Here is an 18,908-nt window from a genome sequence, read left to right on the forward strand (position 1 = left end):
TTCTGTGCTCAGTTTAAAGGGGTATTTTTTTTAATATGTTGCTGGGGGCTGGCAAAAATAAACAGTATTTCCAAAACAGGGTGCCTTCAGCTGTTGCAAAACTACAACTCTCAGCATGCCTGGACAGTTAATGGCTGTCTAGTCATGAGAGGAGTTGTTGTTTTGAAACAGCTGGATGCTCCGTTTAGGAAACACTGCTGTACGAGGCATTTTTTTTTTATGGGGGGGGGGGGGGGGGGGGGGACGGGACGACGACTGTGTAAGGATGTGTGTATATGTAGTGTTTTACTTTTTGTTTTTATTTTGCCTTTTGGCTATCCGTGCATGCTGGGAGTTGTAGTTTTATTTGTAGAGGAAAAAAGTCCCACTAGCCCTTGCATAACTACAACTCTCAGTATGCATGGCTGTACATGCTGGAGGTTGTATTTATGCAACAGCAGGAGGCACAGGACTCGCCTCCTCCTGTTTCTGATCCCTCCCCCCCACCGTTCTGATCCAACTGCCACCGCTGCCCTGCGGTGCCCTCACTGCTGCTACACACTGACTGCCACCTGCTCTCGCCTTCCGGACTAAAGGCAAAGGGGGTGCCATCAGTGACACCTCCCAGCAGGAGCACTGATTGGTCGGTCGGTGCCAGCCAACCAATCAGGGCGATCATGGGGTGGCACCGGGGCCACCTCACGCCTGCTGGTCAAGGGTGATTGGTGCCATCTCGGACAGCACCAATCACCCTTATCTTCTGAGCCACTGGGTCACCAGAGACCCGATCGGCCTGTAATAGCCGTGATTCGCCAGTCAGAATTGAACGGCCAATCACGGCTATCACCTTAGGCCGGGATTGCTGCTGTTAGATAGTTTTGCAACAGCTGGAGGCACCCGGCTTGGGAAACACTGTCTTAAAGGGGTACTAACTCTGCTAGACATGTTATCTACTATCCAAAGGATAGGGGATAACACATCTGTTAGCAGGGGGACTGGTCTCTGGGGACCCCACGATCTCCACCACGTCACCCAAGTTATCCGTTGCACGGAGCGAACTCCGCTTTGTGCCTGATGACTGGCAATCACAGCCACCACGCCCCCTCCATTCATGTCTATGGGAGGAGGCATAACAGCTGTGTACTAGCCGTCACGGCCCCTCTCATAGACATGATTGGATGGGGTGTGACGTGGCGTGACATCACGATCACAGAAGCCCCAGGCTTCCGTAACTGTATTGTTGCAGCCCCGGCATGGAGATCGCAGGGGGTCCCAGCAGCCAGGCCCCTTGCGATCAGACATGTTGTCCCCATGTCTAGTAATGGAGTACCCCTTTAAACAAACACTTATATGTGACACCACAGGGAGAAGCTCACCTCATCTTCTTCCTCCTCCTCACTGCTTACACGGACACTGATTTTAGGAGCCCCCGACCGTACTAGTTTTTTACAGGCCCGTCGAATAAAGTATCCAGAAAATAAGAGGCCAATATCCGAGGCCAGCAAGCGGACTATGTTCCAAGCATCTACTTTGCTGAGTCTACAAAAAGCAAGAGAGAAGTGATTAATTCTTTATTACGTAAATATATATATAATATAGTACATATGTGTATGCTCATCACACCTGTGAGCTGAGTCTAATGTCACAAATAAAGTTAAAAAAAGCTTGGGATCTGGAATCTGGCAAATACAAAGCCTCAGAACATGACTGGGGATTTAACAAGCCAAGCCAGAAAACTTCCACAAGAGAACAGTCCCATTTTTAGGGGAATAACTTCAAGCAGAGATATTGAAAACTGTGTGGAATATATAGAGAAATTACACTGGAGAATTGCATAGCTTTAAATGATGCTACTACCATAAGATAATCTATACAACCATTACTTGCTGATACCAGAACCCCCCCCCCCCCCCCCCACACACACACACACACACGCTCATCATGGAGGTCCCGTGTCTCTGTTAGGCTATATTCACACAGCAGAATTCTGCAATTTGACACAAGTTCAGTCCAGCAAAGCTTGGTTCTCTAAACAGAGGATTCTGTCAAAATTTTGTTCAATTGGATTCCACCTGCAATTCCGCAAAATTTAAAGACCGATTTTTAAATATTGCGTAATTTCCGCAGTGAAAATTCCGCTGTGTGATTTGGACCTTAGAGTAAAAGGGCAGTAAATTTCGACAGAATTCCCCTGTCTTTGTCAGGAACTGTTCAGAGCACGAAAGATTTAATATGGGAATTTGCTCATGCTCTGGACAGTTCCTGATATGGACAAAGGTGTCAGCAGAGAGCACTGTGGTCAGACTGTAAAGAACTTCACATACCTCTGTAGTATACAGCAACTGATAAGTACTGGAAGGATTAAGATTTTTATATAGAAGTAATTTACACATCTGTGTAAATGTCCTCATTTCCTTTGAAGTACCCCTTTAAGTCCCAAAGAGAGTGAATGAAGCGGAGACCAAGCATTCACACTAGTTACTCAGGGACAAAGCACCTCCATTTCTAATTGCGCCAACTGCATCATAGAAGAAGTGCTGGTGGGCAGGGAGCCTAGCTTTCCTTGCTCTTGCCAGTTCTCAATTATTGAACTGTGTTATCGTCTTAAAGACTCCAGTACTTTTAAGTTCCAGAACTGCGTGTCACCTCTCGCCAGTTCCCCATGTGGTAGCCACCAGGGTGTTGGGAGAAATACCTTATCACTTTGTGACGCCAAGGTACCGTTATCCTATACACGGTCCGAGGTTGGAGACAGCTTCTCCTGGGCCACACAGGGGGTGTAAATGAACACACAGACTTCAGGCTACAGATAACTATTTACTGAGCAGGGTACAGATGGTATTACACAGACAGTCTGGTTCAGAGTGGAGAGGATGCAGTGTAACCCCTTGGGAGCCTTGTTACCTTGCTGGGATTTGTGGCACTTTTACCAAATAAGTTGATTCTGACTTGAAAGACTTGTAGATTGATTCTGGTAGCTAGGGTTCTGTCAAGGTTTTGTAGCCTTCTCCGCCAGGGCATGAACTTCCACCGTGTGGGTGATCCTTGCAGAATGACCGCATTGAATAAATTTGACCTGGGCCTTCCCTTGAGGCTTCTACACACAATACATCTGAACCACACTGTTGCTCAGACTTAGCACTAGGCTCAACTTAGACTCAACTGGGGCAACTCCTCCCCCACTACACTTTATCGCAGGCAGGATCACATGGGATTTACACAGCTCCTCTCTTAAGGGTACAGTAACACATTTAACATCTATCAGAGTAACAACAACTGGTCCTGTGCCACGGGGTTCATTGGCTTTTAGCATCTTCTCCCCATGACGTAGGTCAAGCTCTCCTCTTTGGCCACACCCAGGGACACACAAGGACACAGACAGACACCTCCTTCCACAACTAAATTTCCTCCAAGGTACCTCCTTGAATTTCGGGGGCCCTCAAGTGCTTCAGGAGACAAGTAAAACAGACTACATAAAACAAAGAGAGAGAGATACATCCTACTACAAAATACTTTTTTTTTTTTTTTACTGTATTTGATAAGACATTTTTTCCCTTGCATTGTCTGGCTTTACATATCTAGTACAACAGCATTTAAACTCCGGTGGAAACAAGTGGAAAAAATCAACTGGTGCCTGAAAGTTAAACAGATTTGTGAATTTATTTTCTGTCTGACAACAGTGCTCTCTTCTGACACCTCTGTCCGTGTCAGGAACTGTCCAGAGTAGAATAATATCCCCATAGAAAACCTCTCCTGCTCTGGACAGTTCCTGACACGGACAGAGGTGTCAGCAGAAAGCACTGTTTTCAGGCAGGTTTTCAGACAAATTTCTATGTAGTGTACAGCAGCAGATAAGTACTAGAAGGGTTAAGATTTTTAAATAGAAGTGATTCACAAATCTGTTTAGCTTTCTTGCACAAGTTGATTTGATTTTTTTTTCCACCAGAGTTCCCCTTTAATGAAAGCATGATAAGATGAAACAAGACAATTAAAGACTGCATAGGGACATTTTAAGACTTTCTAGGATATATACTTTTTCCTCTAGACAATTCTGACTAGACAATATTAGGAAAGGCATTTGGCAATATTAGGAAAGGCATTTGGCAACCAACCAGGAAGGTATAAGAATATTTAAAGAGTTCACGGCATAGGTGGGCACATATACAGTGGGGCAAAAAAAAGTAAAAAAGTATTTAGTCAGCCACCAATTGTGCAAGAGACATAGAGACATAATGAGAAAAAAAATCCATAAAATCACATTGTCTGATTATTAAAGAATTTATTTGCATTAGTAAGTATTTGGTCACCTAAAAACAAGATTTCTGGCTCTCACAGACCTGTAACAACTTCTTTAACCCCTTAAAGGGGTAGTCCAGTGGTGAAAAACTTATCCCCTATCCTAAGGATAGGGGATAAGTTTGAGATTGCGGGGGGTCCGACCGCTGGGGCCCCCTGCGATCTCTCTGTACGGGGCCCCGGCTCTCCGCCGAGATAGCGGGTGTCGACCCCCGCACGAGGCGGCGGCCGACACGCCCCCTCAATACATCTCTATGGCAGAGCCGGAGATTGCCGAAGGCAGCGCTTCGGCTCTGCCATAGAGTTGTATTGAGGGGGCGTGTCGGCCGCCGCCTCGTGCGGAGGTCGACACGCCCCCTTCCAGCGGGCTGTCGGGGCTCCGTACAGGAGATCGCGGGGGGCCCCAGCGGTCGGACCCCCCGCGATCTGCAACTTATCCCCTATCCTTAGGATAGGGGATAAGTTGCTCACCACTGAATCACCACTGGACTACTCCTTTAATGACCGGGCGTTTTTCCGTTTTTGCTCTTTCGTTTTTTCCTCCTTACCTTTAAAAAATCATAACTCTTTAAATTTTGCACCTAAAAATCTGTATTATGGCTTATTTTTTGCGCCACCAATTCTACTTTGTAATGATATCAGTCATTTTGCCCAAAAATCTACGACAAAACAGGAAAAAAAATCATTGTCTGACAAAATTGAAAAAAATACAGCCATTTTGTAACTTTTGGGGGCTTCCGTTTCTACGTAGTACATTTTTCAGTAAAAATTACACCTGATATTTATTCTGTAGGTCCATACGGTTAAAATGATACCCTACTTGTATAGGTTTGATTTTGTATTACTTCAGAAAAAAATCATAACTACATGCAGGAAAATTTATACGTTTAAAATTGTCATCTTCTGACCCCTATAACTTTTTTATTTTTCCGTGTTTAGGGCGCTATGAGGGTTCATTTTTTGCGCCATGATCTGAAGTTTTGTCGGTACCATTTTTGCATTGATCTGATTTTTGATCGCTTTTTATTAATCTTTTCATGATATAAAAAGTGACCAAAAATACGCTATTTTGGACTTTGGAATTTTTTTGCGCGTACGCCATTGACCGTGCGGTTTAATTAGCAGTATATTTTTTAAAATCGGACATTTCCGCACGCGGCGATACTACATATGTTTATTTTTGTTTTTTTTTATTATTGGAAATGCCGGGTGATTCAAACTTTTATTAGGGGAAGGGATAAGTCAAAGGGTTAATGATTTTTTTACACTTTTCTTTTGCAATATTATAGCCCCCATAGGGGGCTATAACATTGCATTCACTGATCTTTAACACTGTTCAATGCATCTCCACAGAGATGCAATGATCAGTGTTTTCGGCGATTGATTGCTCAAGCCTGGATCTCAGGCTTGAAGCATTCAATCGGCGATCGGACTACAGGAAGGAAGGTAAGAGACCTTCCTCCTGTAGTACAGCTGTTCGGGATGCCGCTATTATACTAGCTAGCCGGGCACTTTTACTTTCACTTTTAGCCGCGTGGCTCTGCTTTGAGCGCGCGGCTAAAGGGTTAATAGCGCGCGGCACCGCGATCAGTGCCGCGTGCTATTAGGGGCGGGTCCCGGCTTCACTACGACGCCGGGCCCGCCGTGATATGGTGCGGGGTCACTGTGGGACCCCTTGTTATATCACGGGAGCAGGACCAAGGACGTACTCATACGTCCATGGTCCTTAAGGGGTTAAGAGTCTCCTCTGTCCTCCACTTTTTACCTGTATTAATGGCACCTGTTTGAACTTATCAGTATAAAAGACATCTGTCCACAACCTCAAACAGTCACACTCCAAACTCCACTATGGCCAAGACCAAAGAGCTGTAGAAGGACACCAGTAACAAAATTGTAGACCTGCACCAGGCTGGAAATCTGCTGAATCAGCAATCAGCTTGGTATGAAGAAATCAACTGTGGGAGCAATTATTAGGAAATGGAAGACATACAAGACCACTGATAATATCCTTCAATCTGGGGCTCCACACAAGATCTCACCCCATTGTGTCAAAATGATCACAAGAACCTAGTGAATGACCTGTAGAGAGCTGGGACCAAAGTAACAAAGGCTACCATCAGTAACACACTACGCCGCCAGGGACTCAAATAATGCAGTGCCAGACGTGTCCCCCTGCTTAAGCCAGTAGATGTCCGGGGCCATCTGAAGAGAGCATTTTGGATGATCCAGAAGAGTATTAGTAGAATGTCATATGGTCGGATGAAACCAAAGTAGAACTTTTTGGTAAAAACTCAACTTGTCGTGTTTGGAGGAGAAAGTGTCACGACCAACTGGGGGGACAGGGAGAGTGAGCCCTAAGCTGTCCCTAGTGACTCTCTCCCTGCCTACTTGCCCATACACCCTAAGCGGTGAATCGACAAACTTGGAGCTGGCCCCTCCCTGCGCTACAGTGCAGTGGCGTAAAAACAAATATACATAGTCGGTCACAGGCCAGAAACTGAAAACTTCCAGACAACCAGATATACTAGACAGGATACAAATACTAACAGGGCAGAAAATAGTGTATAAACAAACAATTCATAAACCAGATATCAGGAAAACGGCAAATATGATAAAATGAACTAGGTATGCAACAAGAATACAGCAGAATTCAAGAGACGCAGGGGATGGACGGAAGAAGTGAAAGCTAAAAACACTAAACTGATCAGGTAACATAGGACACTGTTCACAATGAACACAGATAACAAACATGAACTTCATAAAAACGGATACAAGAAAACCAAACTCTACAAAGTAGAGGAACACTGGTCAGGATACCTGACAGGATATTTCTCAAGATTCAAAACAGGATATATTTCAACACACCAGACAGGATAAATTCAAAACCAAACTCCACAATGTGGAGAAACAGGATTCTAACAGTGTGAACACAGACTAAGCAGAAAGGACGTACTTCCTAAAAACCGAGAAATGTAACAGACTAAAATTACAATAAACAAGACTATTTAACCATGGCAAAACTCTGATAAAACAACACAAGAAAAATACAAAGTGCATGCTGCCTAGGAAGTGTATTGCACAAACAGGCATAATAGCACAAAATAACCAGCAGCTAGAATGCAGGAGAACTCTGGTATAAATAGACACACCCAAGTTCTAATTTGTTCAGAGCATTAACTATTCCCTATCCAGGAAAATAGTAAACTGCTCTGAACATACTATTGTGTGAATACACACCTAAACAGAAGAATACAAAAAGACATAAACAGACATTACAGAAAGGATGCTGAGTTGCATCCAAAGAACACCATACTTACTGTGAATCATGGGGTGGAAACATTATGCTTTGGGGATGCTGAGGGACCAAAACGGCTGTTCTGTGTAAAGGAAAGAAAGAATGGGGCCGTGTATCGTGAGGTTTTGAGTGAAGACCTCCTTCAATCAGCAAGGGCATTGAAGATGAAACGTGGCTGGGTCTTTCAGCATGACAATGATCCCAAAAACACTGCCCGGTCAACCAAGGAGTGGCTTCGTAAGAAGCATTTCAAGGTCCTGGAGTGGCCTAGCCATGATGAAAATTACAGGCCTCATCTTTTTAAGTGGGAGAACTTGCACAATTGGTGGCTGACTAAATATTTTTTTGCCCCACTGTATCAGCGTATTGGTTTCTTCTTGGCCCGAGGCCAGGCACTTTTTCTTAAACTGTTGCAGAACTTGAGAACAGGAACATAGATCAGTCCTGGGGCATTCATATGAATGTCCTGCACAGGCAGGTAGAAGGTAGATGATAAACAGGAACTTTAGGCTCTGAAGCCAAAACAGAAAAAACGAAGAAACTTATGAAGGCATTATTGGGTCTCATCTCCTCCGTTGATTCAGACTTCTTAGTAAGGTGGAGGATTAGTTTCCCACTCAGGCGGGCAGCCTCTTTCTGCTTTCGCAGCCAGATGCTTAGGTGGATGAGGTGCCTCCGACAGGGTGGTTATACTTTGAATCCAGGAAATCCTGGAGAGCTGTGACCCCGAGATGTGGTACCCGCCACAGGAACTGCTGTGGAAACCGTTGGCACCTGCTCATCCAGCCAAACCTTGCTGATAGGGGTCATGGGGCTGTCTTTGGGAGCCGAAGCTTTACCTTTGCATGGCTGAAGGTGATGGAACCGGCTCTGGCAACTGGGATGCCCAGTCGCAGGTCAACTTCTCTTTCTCCGGAAGAGGGACGAGGACTTCATTCATATACTGCAGAAGCTGGGGCTCATCTCCGAAGACCTACCGAGGCAGCGGAGGGGACTTGGGCCTCACAGGAGGCTCCTGCTTGGGAACTAGAACAGCAGCAGACACCCGCTCAGGACTAAAGCAGAAGGACGGCGCAGTGAACCTGGCCTCTGAATGAGTACTAATCTCCGACTCCTTGCTTATTATCTCTGCCCAGGACCCCCACGAGGGGAAGTGGGGCGAGAGCCTCACGGGTGATGGTGCCCTTGAGGATGCTGGGGACAGCAATCCCGGACTTTTGCCGGCTAGCGGAGTCACTGGCGATCTTCTGGCATCGCCGACATGGTCCGATAGCTAGGGCTTTAAAAACTTCAGCTGCAGCTGTCGCCACTTATTGCATGCTTGGTAATTGCGTAATTGCTTGGTTCTGTCTCTCCTGCTGGTTCTCAGCCATCTTGGTGCTGTGGAGTCATCTTGGTGGGTGGAGTCCTGCTGTTTGCTTTATAGCAGGGTCCCCCAAAATGGCCGCCGACCTGAAATGCATTGTTCGTGCAGCCACTTCAACCGCCCCCTGTGCAACAAGGGGGCGGTCCTTTGAGTTCCGTTATAGCTTTGGCACTGCAACTTGGTTCCTGTGCCTGGGGGCGAGGTGTTTCGTCTGGCAGGAGTTTTTTGCTTTATACTTTAGAGAGACTTCAGAGAAGAGCTACTAAACTAGTACCTGGATTGCAGGATAACACTTACCAGGAAAGGTTAAAGGACCTTAACATGTATAGCTTGGAAGAAAGAAGAGACAGAGGGGATATTATAGAGACTTTTAAATACATAAAGGGAATCAACACGGTAATGGAGGAGAGCATATTTAAAACAAGTAAAACTACCACAAGTGGACATAGTCTTATATTAGAGGAAAGGTTTAAAAGTCATATCAGGAAGTATTACTTTACTGAGAGAGTAGTGGATGCATGGAATAGCCTTCCTGCAGAAGTGGTCGCTGCAAATACAGTGAAGGAGTTTAAAAATGCATGGGATAAGCATAAGGCTATCCTTCATATAAGATAGGGCCAGGGACTATTGATATGATTCAGATTATTGGGCAGACTAGATGGGCCAAATGGTTTTTATCTGCCGACACATTCTATGTTTCTATGTTTCGCGCTCTCTGGATTACCTCGTCTTGGGGCAGACTGGAATTTGTGGCGCAGCATGAATTCATTGCGTTGCTTGCACATGTTGACTGACTTGAAATACACAGTCTCTGGTTACAATCTTCACACACTGCATCACTGTAAATAAAGTGCTCCCCCTCTATTTAGTTGGTGCCGGTCGGCATAAGCAAAGTCCTGTACAGTAATTCTGGCGCACAATCTGGAGCACGCTCCGTGTGACTTCTATGAGAGAGTTCAGACTGGAGGGTTTTGTAGGCACACACCCTAATCCTGTTGGTGGACACCAAGTTTTGTGGTAGCCAGGTTACAGATAAACGTCTTTACTGAGCAGGGTGCAGATGGTATTACACAGACGGTCTGGTACTGGGTGAGAGGATGCAGCGTAACCCCTTGGGAGCCCCGTTACCTTGTTAGGAGTTGTGGCGCTTTCACCAAATAAATTGCTACTGACTTGAAAGACGAGTAGATTAATCCTGGTAGGTAGGGTTCTGTCAAGGTCTTGTAGCTTTCTCCACTAGGGCATGAACTTCCACTGTGGGAATGATCCTTGCAGAATGTAATTGAATACATTTGATCTGTGCCTTCCCTTGAGGCTTCTACACACAACACACCTTAACCACACTGTTGCTCAGACTTAGCACTAGGCTCAATTTAGACTCAACTGGGGCAACTCCACCCCCACTACTCTATAAGGGCAAGGATTTAGGGGGTTCCCATTGGTAGGCAGGGTCACATGGGGTTTACACAGCTCCTCTCTTAAGGGTATAGTAAGTAACACATATAACATATATCAGAATAACAACAAGATAATTATAGAAAAAATATAATAATTTCTTAATAAAGTGCAAATATAATTAATAGAAAAAGAAGTCTTTCAGTGGCCCAACACCTGTGCTGCAAGGCTGCCCAAAGCAGTCCAAAGCCACAGGACAACCATTGGTGCTGGGACACCACACCTAGACCAGCTGGAGTAGATAGAGGTCCTTACTAGTCCCCTGTCCCATCTGGTAGGGGGGGCACTTGGACCCCATAGACTATGGGGTCTGGTCACAATTGCAACCACTATGGCCCCTATAGCTACACCATTGTTGTGGACATTGTACTTCCTTTGTACTTCTGTGGAGAAAGGGTTGGAAATGATTGAATGACCAGGTGCGACCAATTAGATTTCTTCTTCAATATTTAAAAATGCTTCTGTAAAATGAAAGAAGCGATCTGATTGGTTGCTATGGGCCACTGATCAACTTTTCCTCTGCACAGGTTTTGGTAAATCTCCTCCAATAGTTTTTTGGCAGTTCATTGTACCAAAGCCCGAAATGCTTTCAATAGAAATAGGAAAATATTAATGAAAATATTTTTCTTTGGCTTTATCTCAGAATCTACATTAAAAGCTACAAACCAAAATCAAGGACTGCATGTGTATCTCCAGGCTTGGGATGGGTTCACAAAGCTTTTTGGTAACTATTTTTAGTCAAAATCAGGAGTGGAATCCAGAGAAAAGCTATACTGCAATGAGTTACAAATTTTTCTGTGTTTTGGCTAAAAATTCGGACCAAAACACTAAAAGTGAACCCAGCCTAAAGTTATATTTACATGGTAGAATTGTTGCAGAAATTACTGTAACTGTCCCTGTTTATCTGAAGGGGGCTTGTAGAAATCTATGTACATACTGCAGAATCAATTGCATTCAAATTTAATGGAGGGATTTACAGTCAAATATATTTCTGCAATAAATCTGCCATGTGTGAACATACCCTAATGGCCGAGAAGGGGAAAGTCATGCCTTAGTGTACCTTTCATGGGATACATATTCATAAAATATAAAAAATGAAATGTTACAATGGATTACTTTCTCCATTATCCTTCTTACCTCACAATTCCAAAGTGTTTCAGGATTTCTTCCCAGAGGTAATCTGAATGAATGGAAACAAATAATCATTGTCAAGTGGGAAACATACTGCAGATACATCATGTCTGCCCACATAGCTATCCATTCATAGTATTTTAATCAACTTTTATTTTGCCGTCTGCTTTAAGGGTAGGTTCACACATGCAGATTTTCGCAGCATATTTCGCTGTGGATCCGCCGCTGAAGGACCTCCTATATGCTGCCTTTATATGTGCCTGCTCAGAGCGGCAATACGCCGCTACGAGCAGACACACTGCGATGTGCGAGATGCCGTGCGCATGCGCAGTATACTCGCACATTGTGGCAGCTCTCGGCCTAGCTCATTGAACAGGGGAAGCGGCAGCGATGTGCGCGAGTACACCGCGCATGCGCCGCGACTCGCACATCGCAGTGTGTCTGCTCGTAGCGGCGTATAGCCGCTCCGAGCAGGCACATTTAAGGGCACCATACAGAGGTCCTTCAGTGGCGAATCTGCAGTGTAAAATACGCTGTAAATCCGCACGTGTAAACGTACCCTTAAAGGGGTACTCCGGTGAATCAACTGGTGGCAGAAAGTTAAACATATTTGTAAATTACTTCAATTAAAAAATCTTAATCCTTCCAGTACTTATTAGCTGCTGAATGCTACAGAGGAAATTCCTTTCTGTTTGGAACACTGATGACATCACGAGCACAGTGCTCTCTGCTGACATCTCTGTCCATTTTAGCAACCATGCATAGCAGATGTATGCTAAGGGCAGCATGGTGGCTCAGTGGTTAGCACTGCTGCCTTGCAGTGCTGGGGACTTGGGTTCAAATCCCACTAAGGACAACAATAAATAAAGCGTTATCATTATTATAATAACGTCAGCAGAGAGAACTGTGGTCGTGATGTCATCAGAGAGCATTCCAAAAAGAAAATAATTTCCTCTGTAGTATTCAGCAGCTAATAAGTACAGGAAGGATTAAGATTTTTCAATAGAAGTAATTTACAAATATGTTTAACTTTCTGCCACCAGTTGATTTAAAAGAAAAAATGTTTTCACTGGAGTACCCCTTTAATATATATTGGCCCTGAAGTACTATTACAAACTCCACCTGTTATGTCAGGTTGTGCACCAAAATGTGTCACATTTTTATCTGTGCCAGAATTACCACCCAAAAAAAAAAAAAAAAAAAAACCCTGACCAACTCTCCATTTTACTTAGAAAACTCGAAAAAGGTATGTGGCTGATGAGAAAATGGGGTGTGGTTGCCAAAAAGGGGGCGTGTTCCTGACATTTTCCAAAAATGTGGTGGATTTGAGCTCTGGCAAACCAGACAGCTCAGAGCAATTGTAAAAAAAAAAAAAAAAAAAAAAAAAAAAAAAAAAAGCAAAACGTAGGGAAACATTAGTAAATACCACACTCCAAAGAACTACACTCCACTCTCATTAAATCAGGGCCATTGTTCTTTGTGACAGGATACAAGGTTCATGTTTATTGGCGGAGTTCAATTAGCAGAGTAATTTCAGCGGTGGAAAGCTCTGCCGATGAAATTCCATAGTACGCATTGTGCAGTGAAATCCCATTGACAGCAAAGGGGATCTGCTGCATCAGAATTTCTGCACAGAATTCTGCTTGCAAATTTCATAATGTGAATGCGCCTTAAAGGGGTTCTCCGGTGCTTAGACATCTTATCCCCTATCCAAAGGATAGGGGATAAGATGCCTGATCGCGGGAGTCCCGCCGCTGGGGACCCCCGGGATCCTGCACGCAGCACCCCGTTTGTAATCAGTCCCCGGAGCGTGTTCGCTCCGGGTCTGATTACTGTCGATCACGGGGCCGGCGGCGTGTGACGTCACGCTCCGCCCCTCAATGCAAGCCTACGGGAGGGGGCGTGATAGCTGTCACACCTCCTCCCACAGACTTGCATTGAGGGGCGGAGCGTGAGGTCACAAGGGGGCGGAGGCGTGACGTCACACGCCGCCGACCCTGTGGTCGCCGGTAATCAGACCCAGAGCGAACACGCTCCGGGGACTGATTATAAACGGGGTGCCACGTGCAAGATCCTGGGGGTCCCCAGCGGCGGGACTCCTGCGATCAGGCATCTTATCCCCTATCCTTTGGATAGGGGATAAGATGTCTAAGCACCGGAGTACCCATTTAAGAAAAATATGCCACGTATCCATCACATGTAGCTGTACCCTTAGGGTATATTCACACAAAGCTCTTTGTTGTCAGCCGTGATTTGTGCAAAACCATAACATGACCGTAACGGGTGAAGACGAAGCCAACCATGTTATTAAACATTAAGGAGGTGTATCAAAACCTGTCCAGAGGAAAAGTTGCAGAGTTGCCCATAGCAACCAATCAGATCGCTTCTTTCATTTTTTAGAGGCCTTTTCAGAAAGGAAAAAAGCGATCTGATTGGTTGCTATGGACAACACAGAAACTTTTCCTCTAGAGAGGTTTTGATAAATCTCCCCCTAAGGGCCCATTTGCACAGCCTTCCATAGTTTGCAATGGGATCCTGCTTCACCGTTCAAAGAGCAGAATTTCTGTGACAGAATCTCAAATTTGAGCCACATTTGTTTTTTGTGTTTTTGTGTTCCAAGTGTATTGCGTGGGAATGTGTCAGAGATGCAGGATGCAGATTACCCCCATTGAAATGGGGCCAATATGCATCCAAAAAGCAGTCTGAAGTGTCAAAATACTGTACACTCAAGAACAATGGGGGAGATTTATCAAAACCCGTCCAGAGGAAAAGTTGCTGAGTTGCCCATAGCAACCAATCAGCTTGCTTCTTTCATTTTTGAAAATGCCTTTGTAAAATGAAAGAAGCGATCTGATTGGTTGCTATGGGCAACCCAGCAACTTTTCCTCTGGACAGGTTTTGATAAATCTTCCCCAATATGCTGTGTGAACAAACCCTTAGGTCAAATTATGGTAAACTTGCTCTTTTAGTGGTCACTGTGGACACCTAGCCTTGAAATGATGTTTCTTTATAATGTATTTCAGTGTTTTTCCAAACAGCATGTCTCCAGCTGTTGCAAAACTACAACTCCCAGCATGCCGGGACAGCCATCGGCTGTCCCGACATGCTGGGAGTTGTAGTTTTGCAACAGCTGGAGGCACCCTGTTTAAACACTTTTGTATTTGATCGCAGTTCAGAGGTAATATTACCTTTCGGAGGAACGTATCTGAATGCAATTTGGAAAGAGGACTGTGTGAGGAGTAAGAAGAAGCTGGTATAGTATATAGACTTTAGGAATTTTCCAGTGTGCCCTAAGGGGAAAAAAGGAAGAGTTAAACATATAGGACCAGATTTACTATAATTGACTAATTCTTAGACCATGTAAACTCAGACTAGACTTCTAAGAATGTGCCAGATTTCTCAGTGTATCAGACTGTTCTTAGGCCATATTCACAAGGCGACAATTCCACTGGAATATTCCGCTTGGCAATTCCGCTGCAGCAGAGTCCTATTGATTTCAATAGGATTCTGCTGCACTGTTCACAGAAAAGAATTTCTGCTGCAGATCTTTCTGCCGCAAAAATCCTGATTCCGCTTGGAAAGGCATTGCTGTCTATAGAGATGGCGCATTTCCGAGCGATCCTAGTACTGCCAAAACAAGCAAATGTGCGGAATGTCCATCCCGATTTTCTGGGTGGATATTCCGCACATTTTAAGCTGTGTGAACATAGCCTTAGGCTGGGTTCACACTACGTTTTCTCCCATACGGGAGCGCATACGGCAGGGGGGAGCTAAAAGCTCGCGCTCCCGTATGTCACCGTATGCGCTCCCGTATGTCATTCATTTCAATGAGCCGACCGGAGTGAAACGTTCGGTCCGGTCGGCTCATTTTTGCGCCGTATGCGCTTTTACAACCGGACCTAAAACTGTGGTCAACCACGGTTTTAGGTCCGGTTGTAAAAGCCCATACGGCGCAAAAATGAGCCGACCGGACCGAACGTTTCACTCCGGTCGGCTCATTGAAATGAATGACATACGGGAGCGCATACGGTCACATACGGGAGCGCGAGCTTTTAGCTCCCCCCTGCCGTATGCGCTCCCGTATGGGACAAAACGTAGTGTGAACCCAGCCTTAGACTGTCTAGTCTAGGTTAGACCAACTGTGTGTTGGCTTAAAGGGGTACTCTGGTCGAAAACAGTTATATTTAAAAAAAAGAAATAAATTAAAATCAGCTGGTGCCAGAAAGTTAAACAGATTTGTAAATTACTTCTATATAAAAATCTTAATCCTTCCAGTACTTATCAACTGCTGTACACTACAGAGGAAGTTGAGTTGTTCTTTTCAGTCTGACCACAGTGCTCTCTGCTGACACCTCTGTCTGTCTCAGGAACTGTCCAGAGCAGGAACGATTAGCAAACCTCTCCTACTCTGGACAGTTCTGGACATGGACAGATATGGCAGCAGAGAGCACTGTGGTCAGACAGGAAAGAACTATATAACTTCCTCTCCAGTATACAGCAGCTGATAAGTACTGGAAGGATTAAGATTTTTTAATAAAAGTAATTCACAAAAACTTTCTGCCACCAGTTGATTTGAAAACAATATTTTTTTCCACTTAAGTTCCCCTTTAAATTGTGCCAGAATTAGGCTAGGTTTCCAAATGGGTTTTTTTCCAGGCATTTTTTTCACTTGAAGAAAAAATGGGCAGTCAGTCAAGATGCAGTTTTTGTGGCGTTTTTTTCCCCACAAATAGTTGGTTTTAGTCTTGGCGTTCATTTTTTTTCTTGGGTTTTTCCCCCTGTGTTTTTATCATAACCAGTCATATAACTGTTTTATCATGTGACTCTAAGATTTATATTGAAGTAGTAAGGAAAAAACAGCAATGCTAAACCCACATGTTTTTTTATGGCATTTATGGCCAAAGAGGAGTGAAAAAAATACCATACTGACTTACAACTGGCTGCAGTGTTTAACAAAAGAAAAAAAATGGTGGCATTTGTGGCGTATTTTTTTTTTTTACTTTTTGAAAAAAAAACTGTGGAAAAATAAAAGCAAGTGAAATGGAAATCAAACCTCAAGGAATGAAGGAATATAGTAAGGTGTATAGTACCTTAATATAAATAGAGAAATATGATGTAGCTGGTTTCATGAAAAATAGCGTAATTTATTGAATGAATAAATAAATAAATACAGAAGCTGGTATCTGAGCAGGGCCTTTGCTCCAGATCCAGTGATAATAGGTTAATAAACTATTGATAGGACAAACAGTTTAAAAAAAAGTCCTGTACTTAAGGACCCAGGGCGTACCTGTAGGCCCGTGGGAATTCCAGTTGGCACCCCGTGTAACCCCCCCCCCCCCCCATGTCAATTCAGACTGGCGATTAGAGGTCAATCGGGTCTCCGGTGACCCGGAAAAAAGGGTGATAGGTGCCATCTCGGACGCCACCTTTACCAGCAGGAGTGAGGTGGCATGGGTGCCACCTCACGATCATGTGGTCACGTGCCTGCCGGGAGTTGTAGTCCCCTCCCAGCTCCTCACAGTCAGTTCATTGCATTTCTGACTACACTTCCCAGAGACGCTGTGTGGCTGGACGTTTCTCTACACCATCACACATTGGAGTTGGTTGCTATGGAAACGGTATTGCGGTATGTGAAAAATTCATATCGTAAGACAAAAACACACCGGTATTCGGTATGAAACGGTATACCGCCCAGCTCTAGCGATGATTACCGTTGATCGAGGCGGCAATCGGGGCCTTCCTTACCTCGGCAGAGTTCAGCAGGGGTCCCCTCAGGCAGCGGCAGGATTGGGATGGCAGGAGCAGCGGAGGCGGCAGGATACAGCAGGAGGTGAGGCCTGTTCCCCTCCTTCTGTTGCTAAGCAACAACTCCCAGAATGCACAGCCAAAAGGCATGCTGGGAGTTGTAGTTTTGCAACAGGTAGAGGCACAACTACAACTCCCAGCATGCCCTTTGGCTGTCTGTGCATGCTGGGAGTTATAGTTATGCAACAGCTGGAGGCACTTTTTTTAAGTGTGCCTCCAGCTGTTGCATAACTACAACTCTCAGCATGCACGGACAGCCAAAGGGCATTCTGGGAGTTGTAGTAATGTGCCTCCAGCTGTTGCATAACTACAACTGCCAGCATGCCCTTCGTCTGTCAGTGCATGCTGAGAGTTGTAGTTTTGCAACAACTGAAGGCACAAAATGCAGTGAGCATTTACACCTCACAGATGTCTGACAGATTTTTGGAACAGTGATCTGTGAAAATGAAAAATGTAATTTTTCATTTGCTCAGCCCACTGTTCCAAAGATCTGTCAAACATCAATGGGGTGTAAATACTCACTGCACCCCTTATTACATTTTGTGAGGGGTGTAGTTTCCAAAATGGGGTCACATGTGGGGGGGGTCCACTGTTCTAGCACCACGGAGGGGCTTTGTAAACGCACATGGCCCCCGACTTCCATTCCAAACAAATTCTCTCTCTATAAGCTCAGTGGCGCTCCTTCTCTTCTGAGCATTGCAGTCGCCTGCAGAGCACTTTACATCCACACATGGGGCATTTCCATACTCAGAAGAAATGGGGTTACAAATTTTGGGAGGCTTTTCCTCCTATTACTCCTTGTGAAAATGAAAAATTTGGGGTAACACCAGCATTTTAGTGAAAAAATTGCATTTTTCATTTTCACGTCCAAATTTAGCGGAAATTTTTTCAAACTCCTGTGGGGTGTAAAGGTTCACTGTACCCCATGTTACGTTCCTTAAGGGGTGTAGTTTCCAAAATAGTATGCCATTTGTTTTTTTTTTTGCTGTTCTGGTACCATAGGGGCTTCCTAAATGCGACATTCCCCCCAAAAACCATTTCAGCAAAATTTGTTTTCCAAAAGCCAAATGTGACCAAACTTGACGTCCACACATGGGGTATTTCCATACTCAGAAGAGATGGGGTTACAAATTTTGGGGGGCATCTTCTCCTATTACCCCGTGTAAAAAATGTAAAATTTGGGGAAAAAAATGCATTTTAGTGACTTTAACGAAAAGTCGTCAAGCACCTGTGATGTGTTAAGGCTCACTTTACCCCTTGTTATGTTCCTTGAGAGGTGTAGTTTCCCAAATAGTATGCCATGTGTTTTTTTTTGTTTGTTTTTTTGCTGTTCTGGCACTATAGAGGCTTCCTAAATGTGACATGTCCCCCAAAAACCATTTAAGCAAAATTCACTCTCCAAAATCCCATTGTCGCTCCTTCCCTTCTGAGCCCTCTAGTGCACCCACAGAACACGACATGCACATATGAGGTATTTCCTTACTTGAGAAAAATTGGGTTACAAATTTTGGGGGATTTCTCTCCTTTTACCCCTTGTAAAAATGCAAAAAGAACATGCGAGTGTAAAAAATGAAGATTTTG

At 44.5% G+C, this 18,908-nt stretch overlaps 1 protein-coding gene across 2 annotated transcripts in view; it reads right to left on the reverse strand.

The window, feature by feature from the left end:
• LOC130296360 (piezo-type mechanosensitive ion channel component 2-like) overlaps positions 1-18,908 on the reverse strand; it is a 141,678-nt gene that overhangs the window by 115,815 nt on the left and 6,955 nt on the right. Inside the window, exons 4-6 of one of the 2 annotated variants that reach the window (XM_056547794.1) lie at positions 14,711-14,812; positions 11,529-11,571; positions 1,356-1,518 (exon numbers count right to left, since the gene is read on the reverse strand). In XM_056547794.1, coding sequence (XP_056403769.1) covers positions 1,356-1,518; positions 11,529-11,571; positions 14,711-14,812 — 308 coding nt within the window. The remainder of the gene's footprint in view (positions 1-1,355; positions 1,519-11,528; positions 11,572-14,710; positions 14,813-18,908) is intronic. The other variant, XM_056547795.1, reaches the window with a different exon arrangement.

The sequence above is a fragment of the Hyla sarda genome, chromosome 12 (genome assembly GCF_029499605.1).
Source record: "Hyla sarda isolate aHylSar1 chromosome 12, aHylSar1.hap1, whole genome shotgun sequence".
Classification (NCBI taxonomy): Eukaryota; Metazoa; Chordata; class Amphibia; order Anura; family Hylidae; genus Hyla; species Hyla sarda.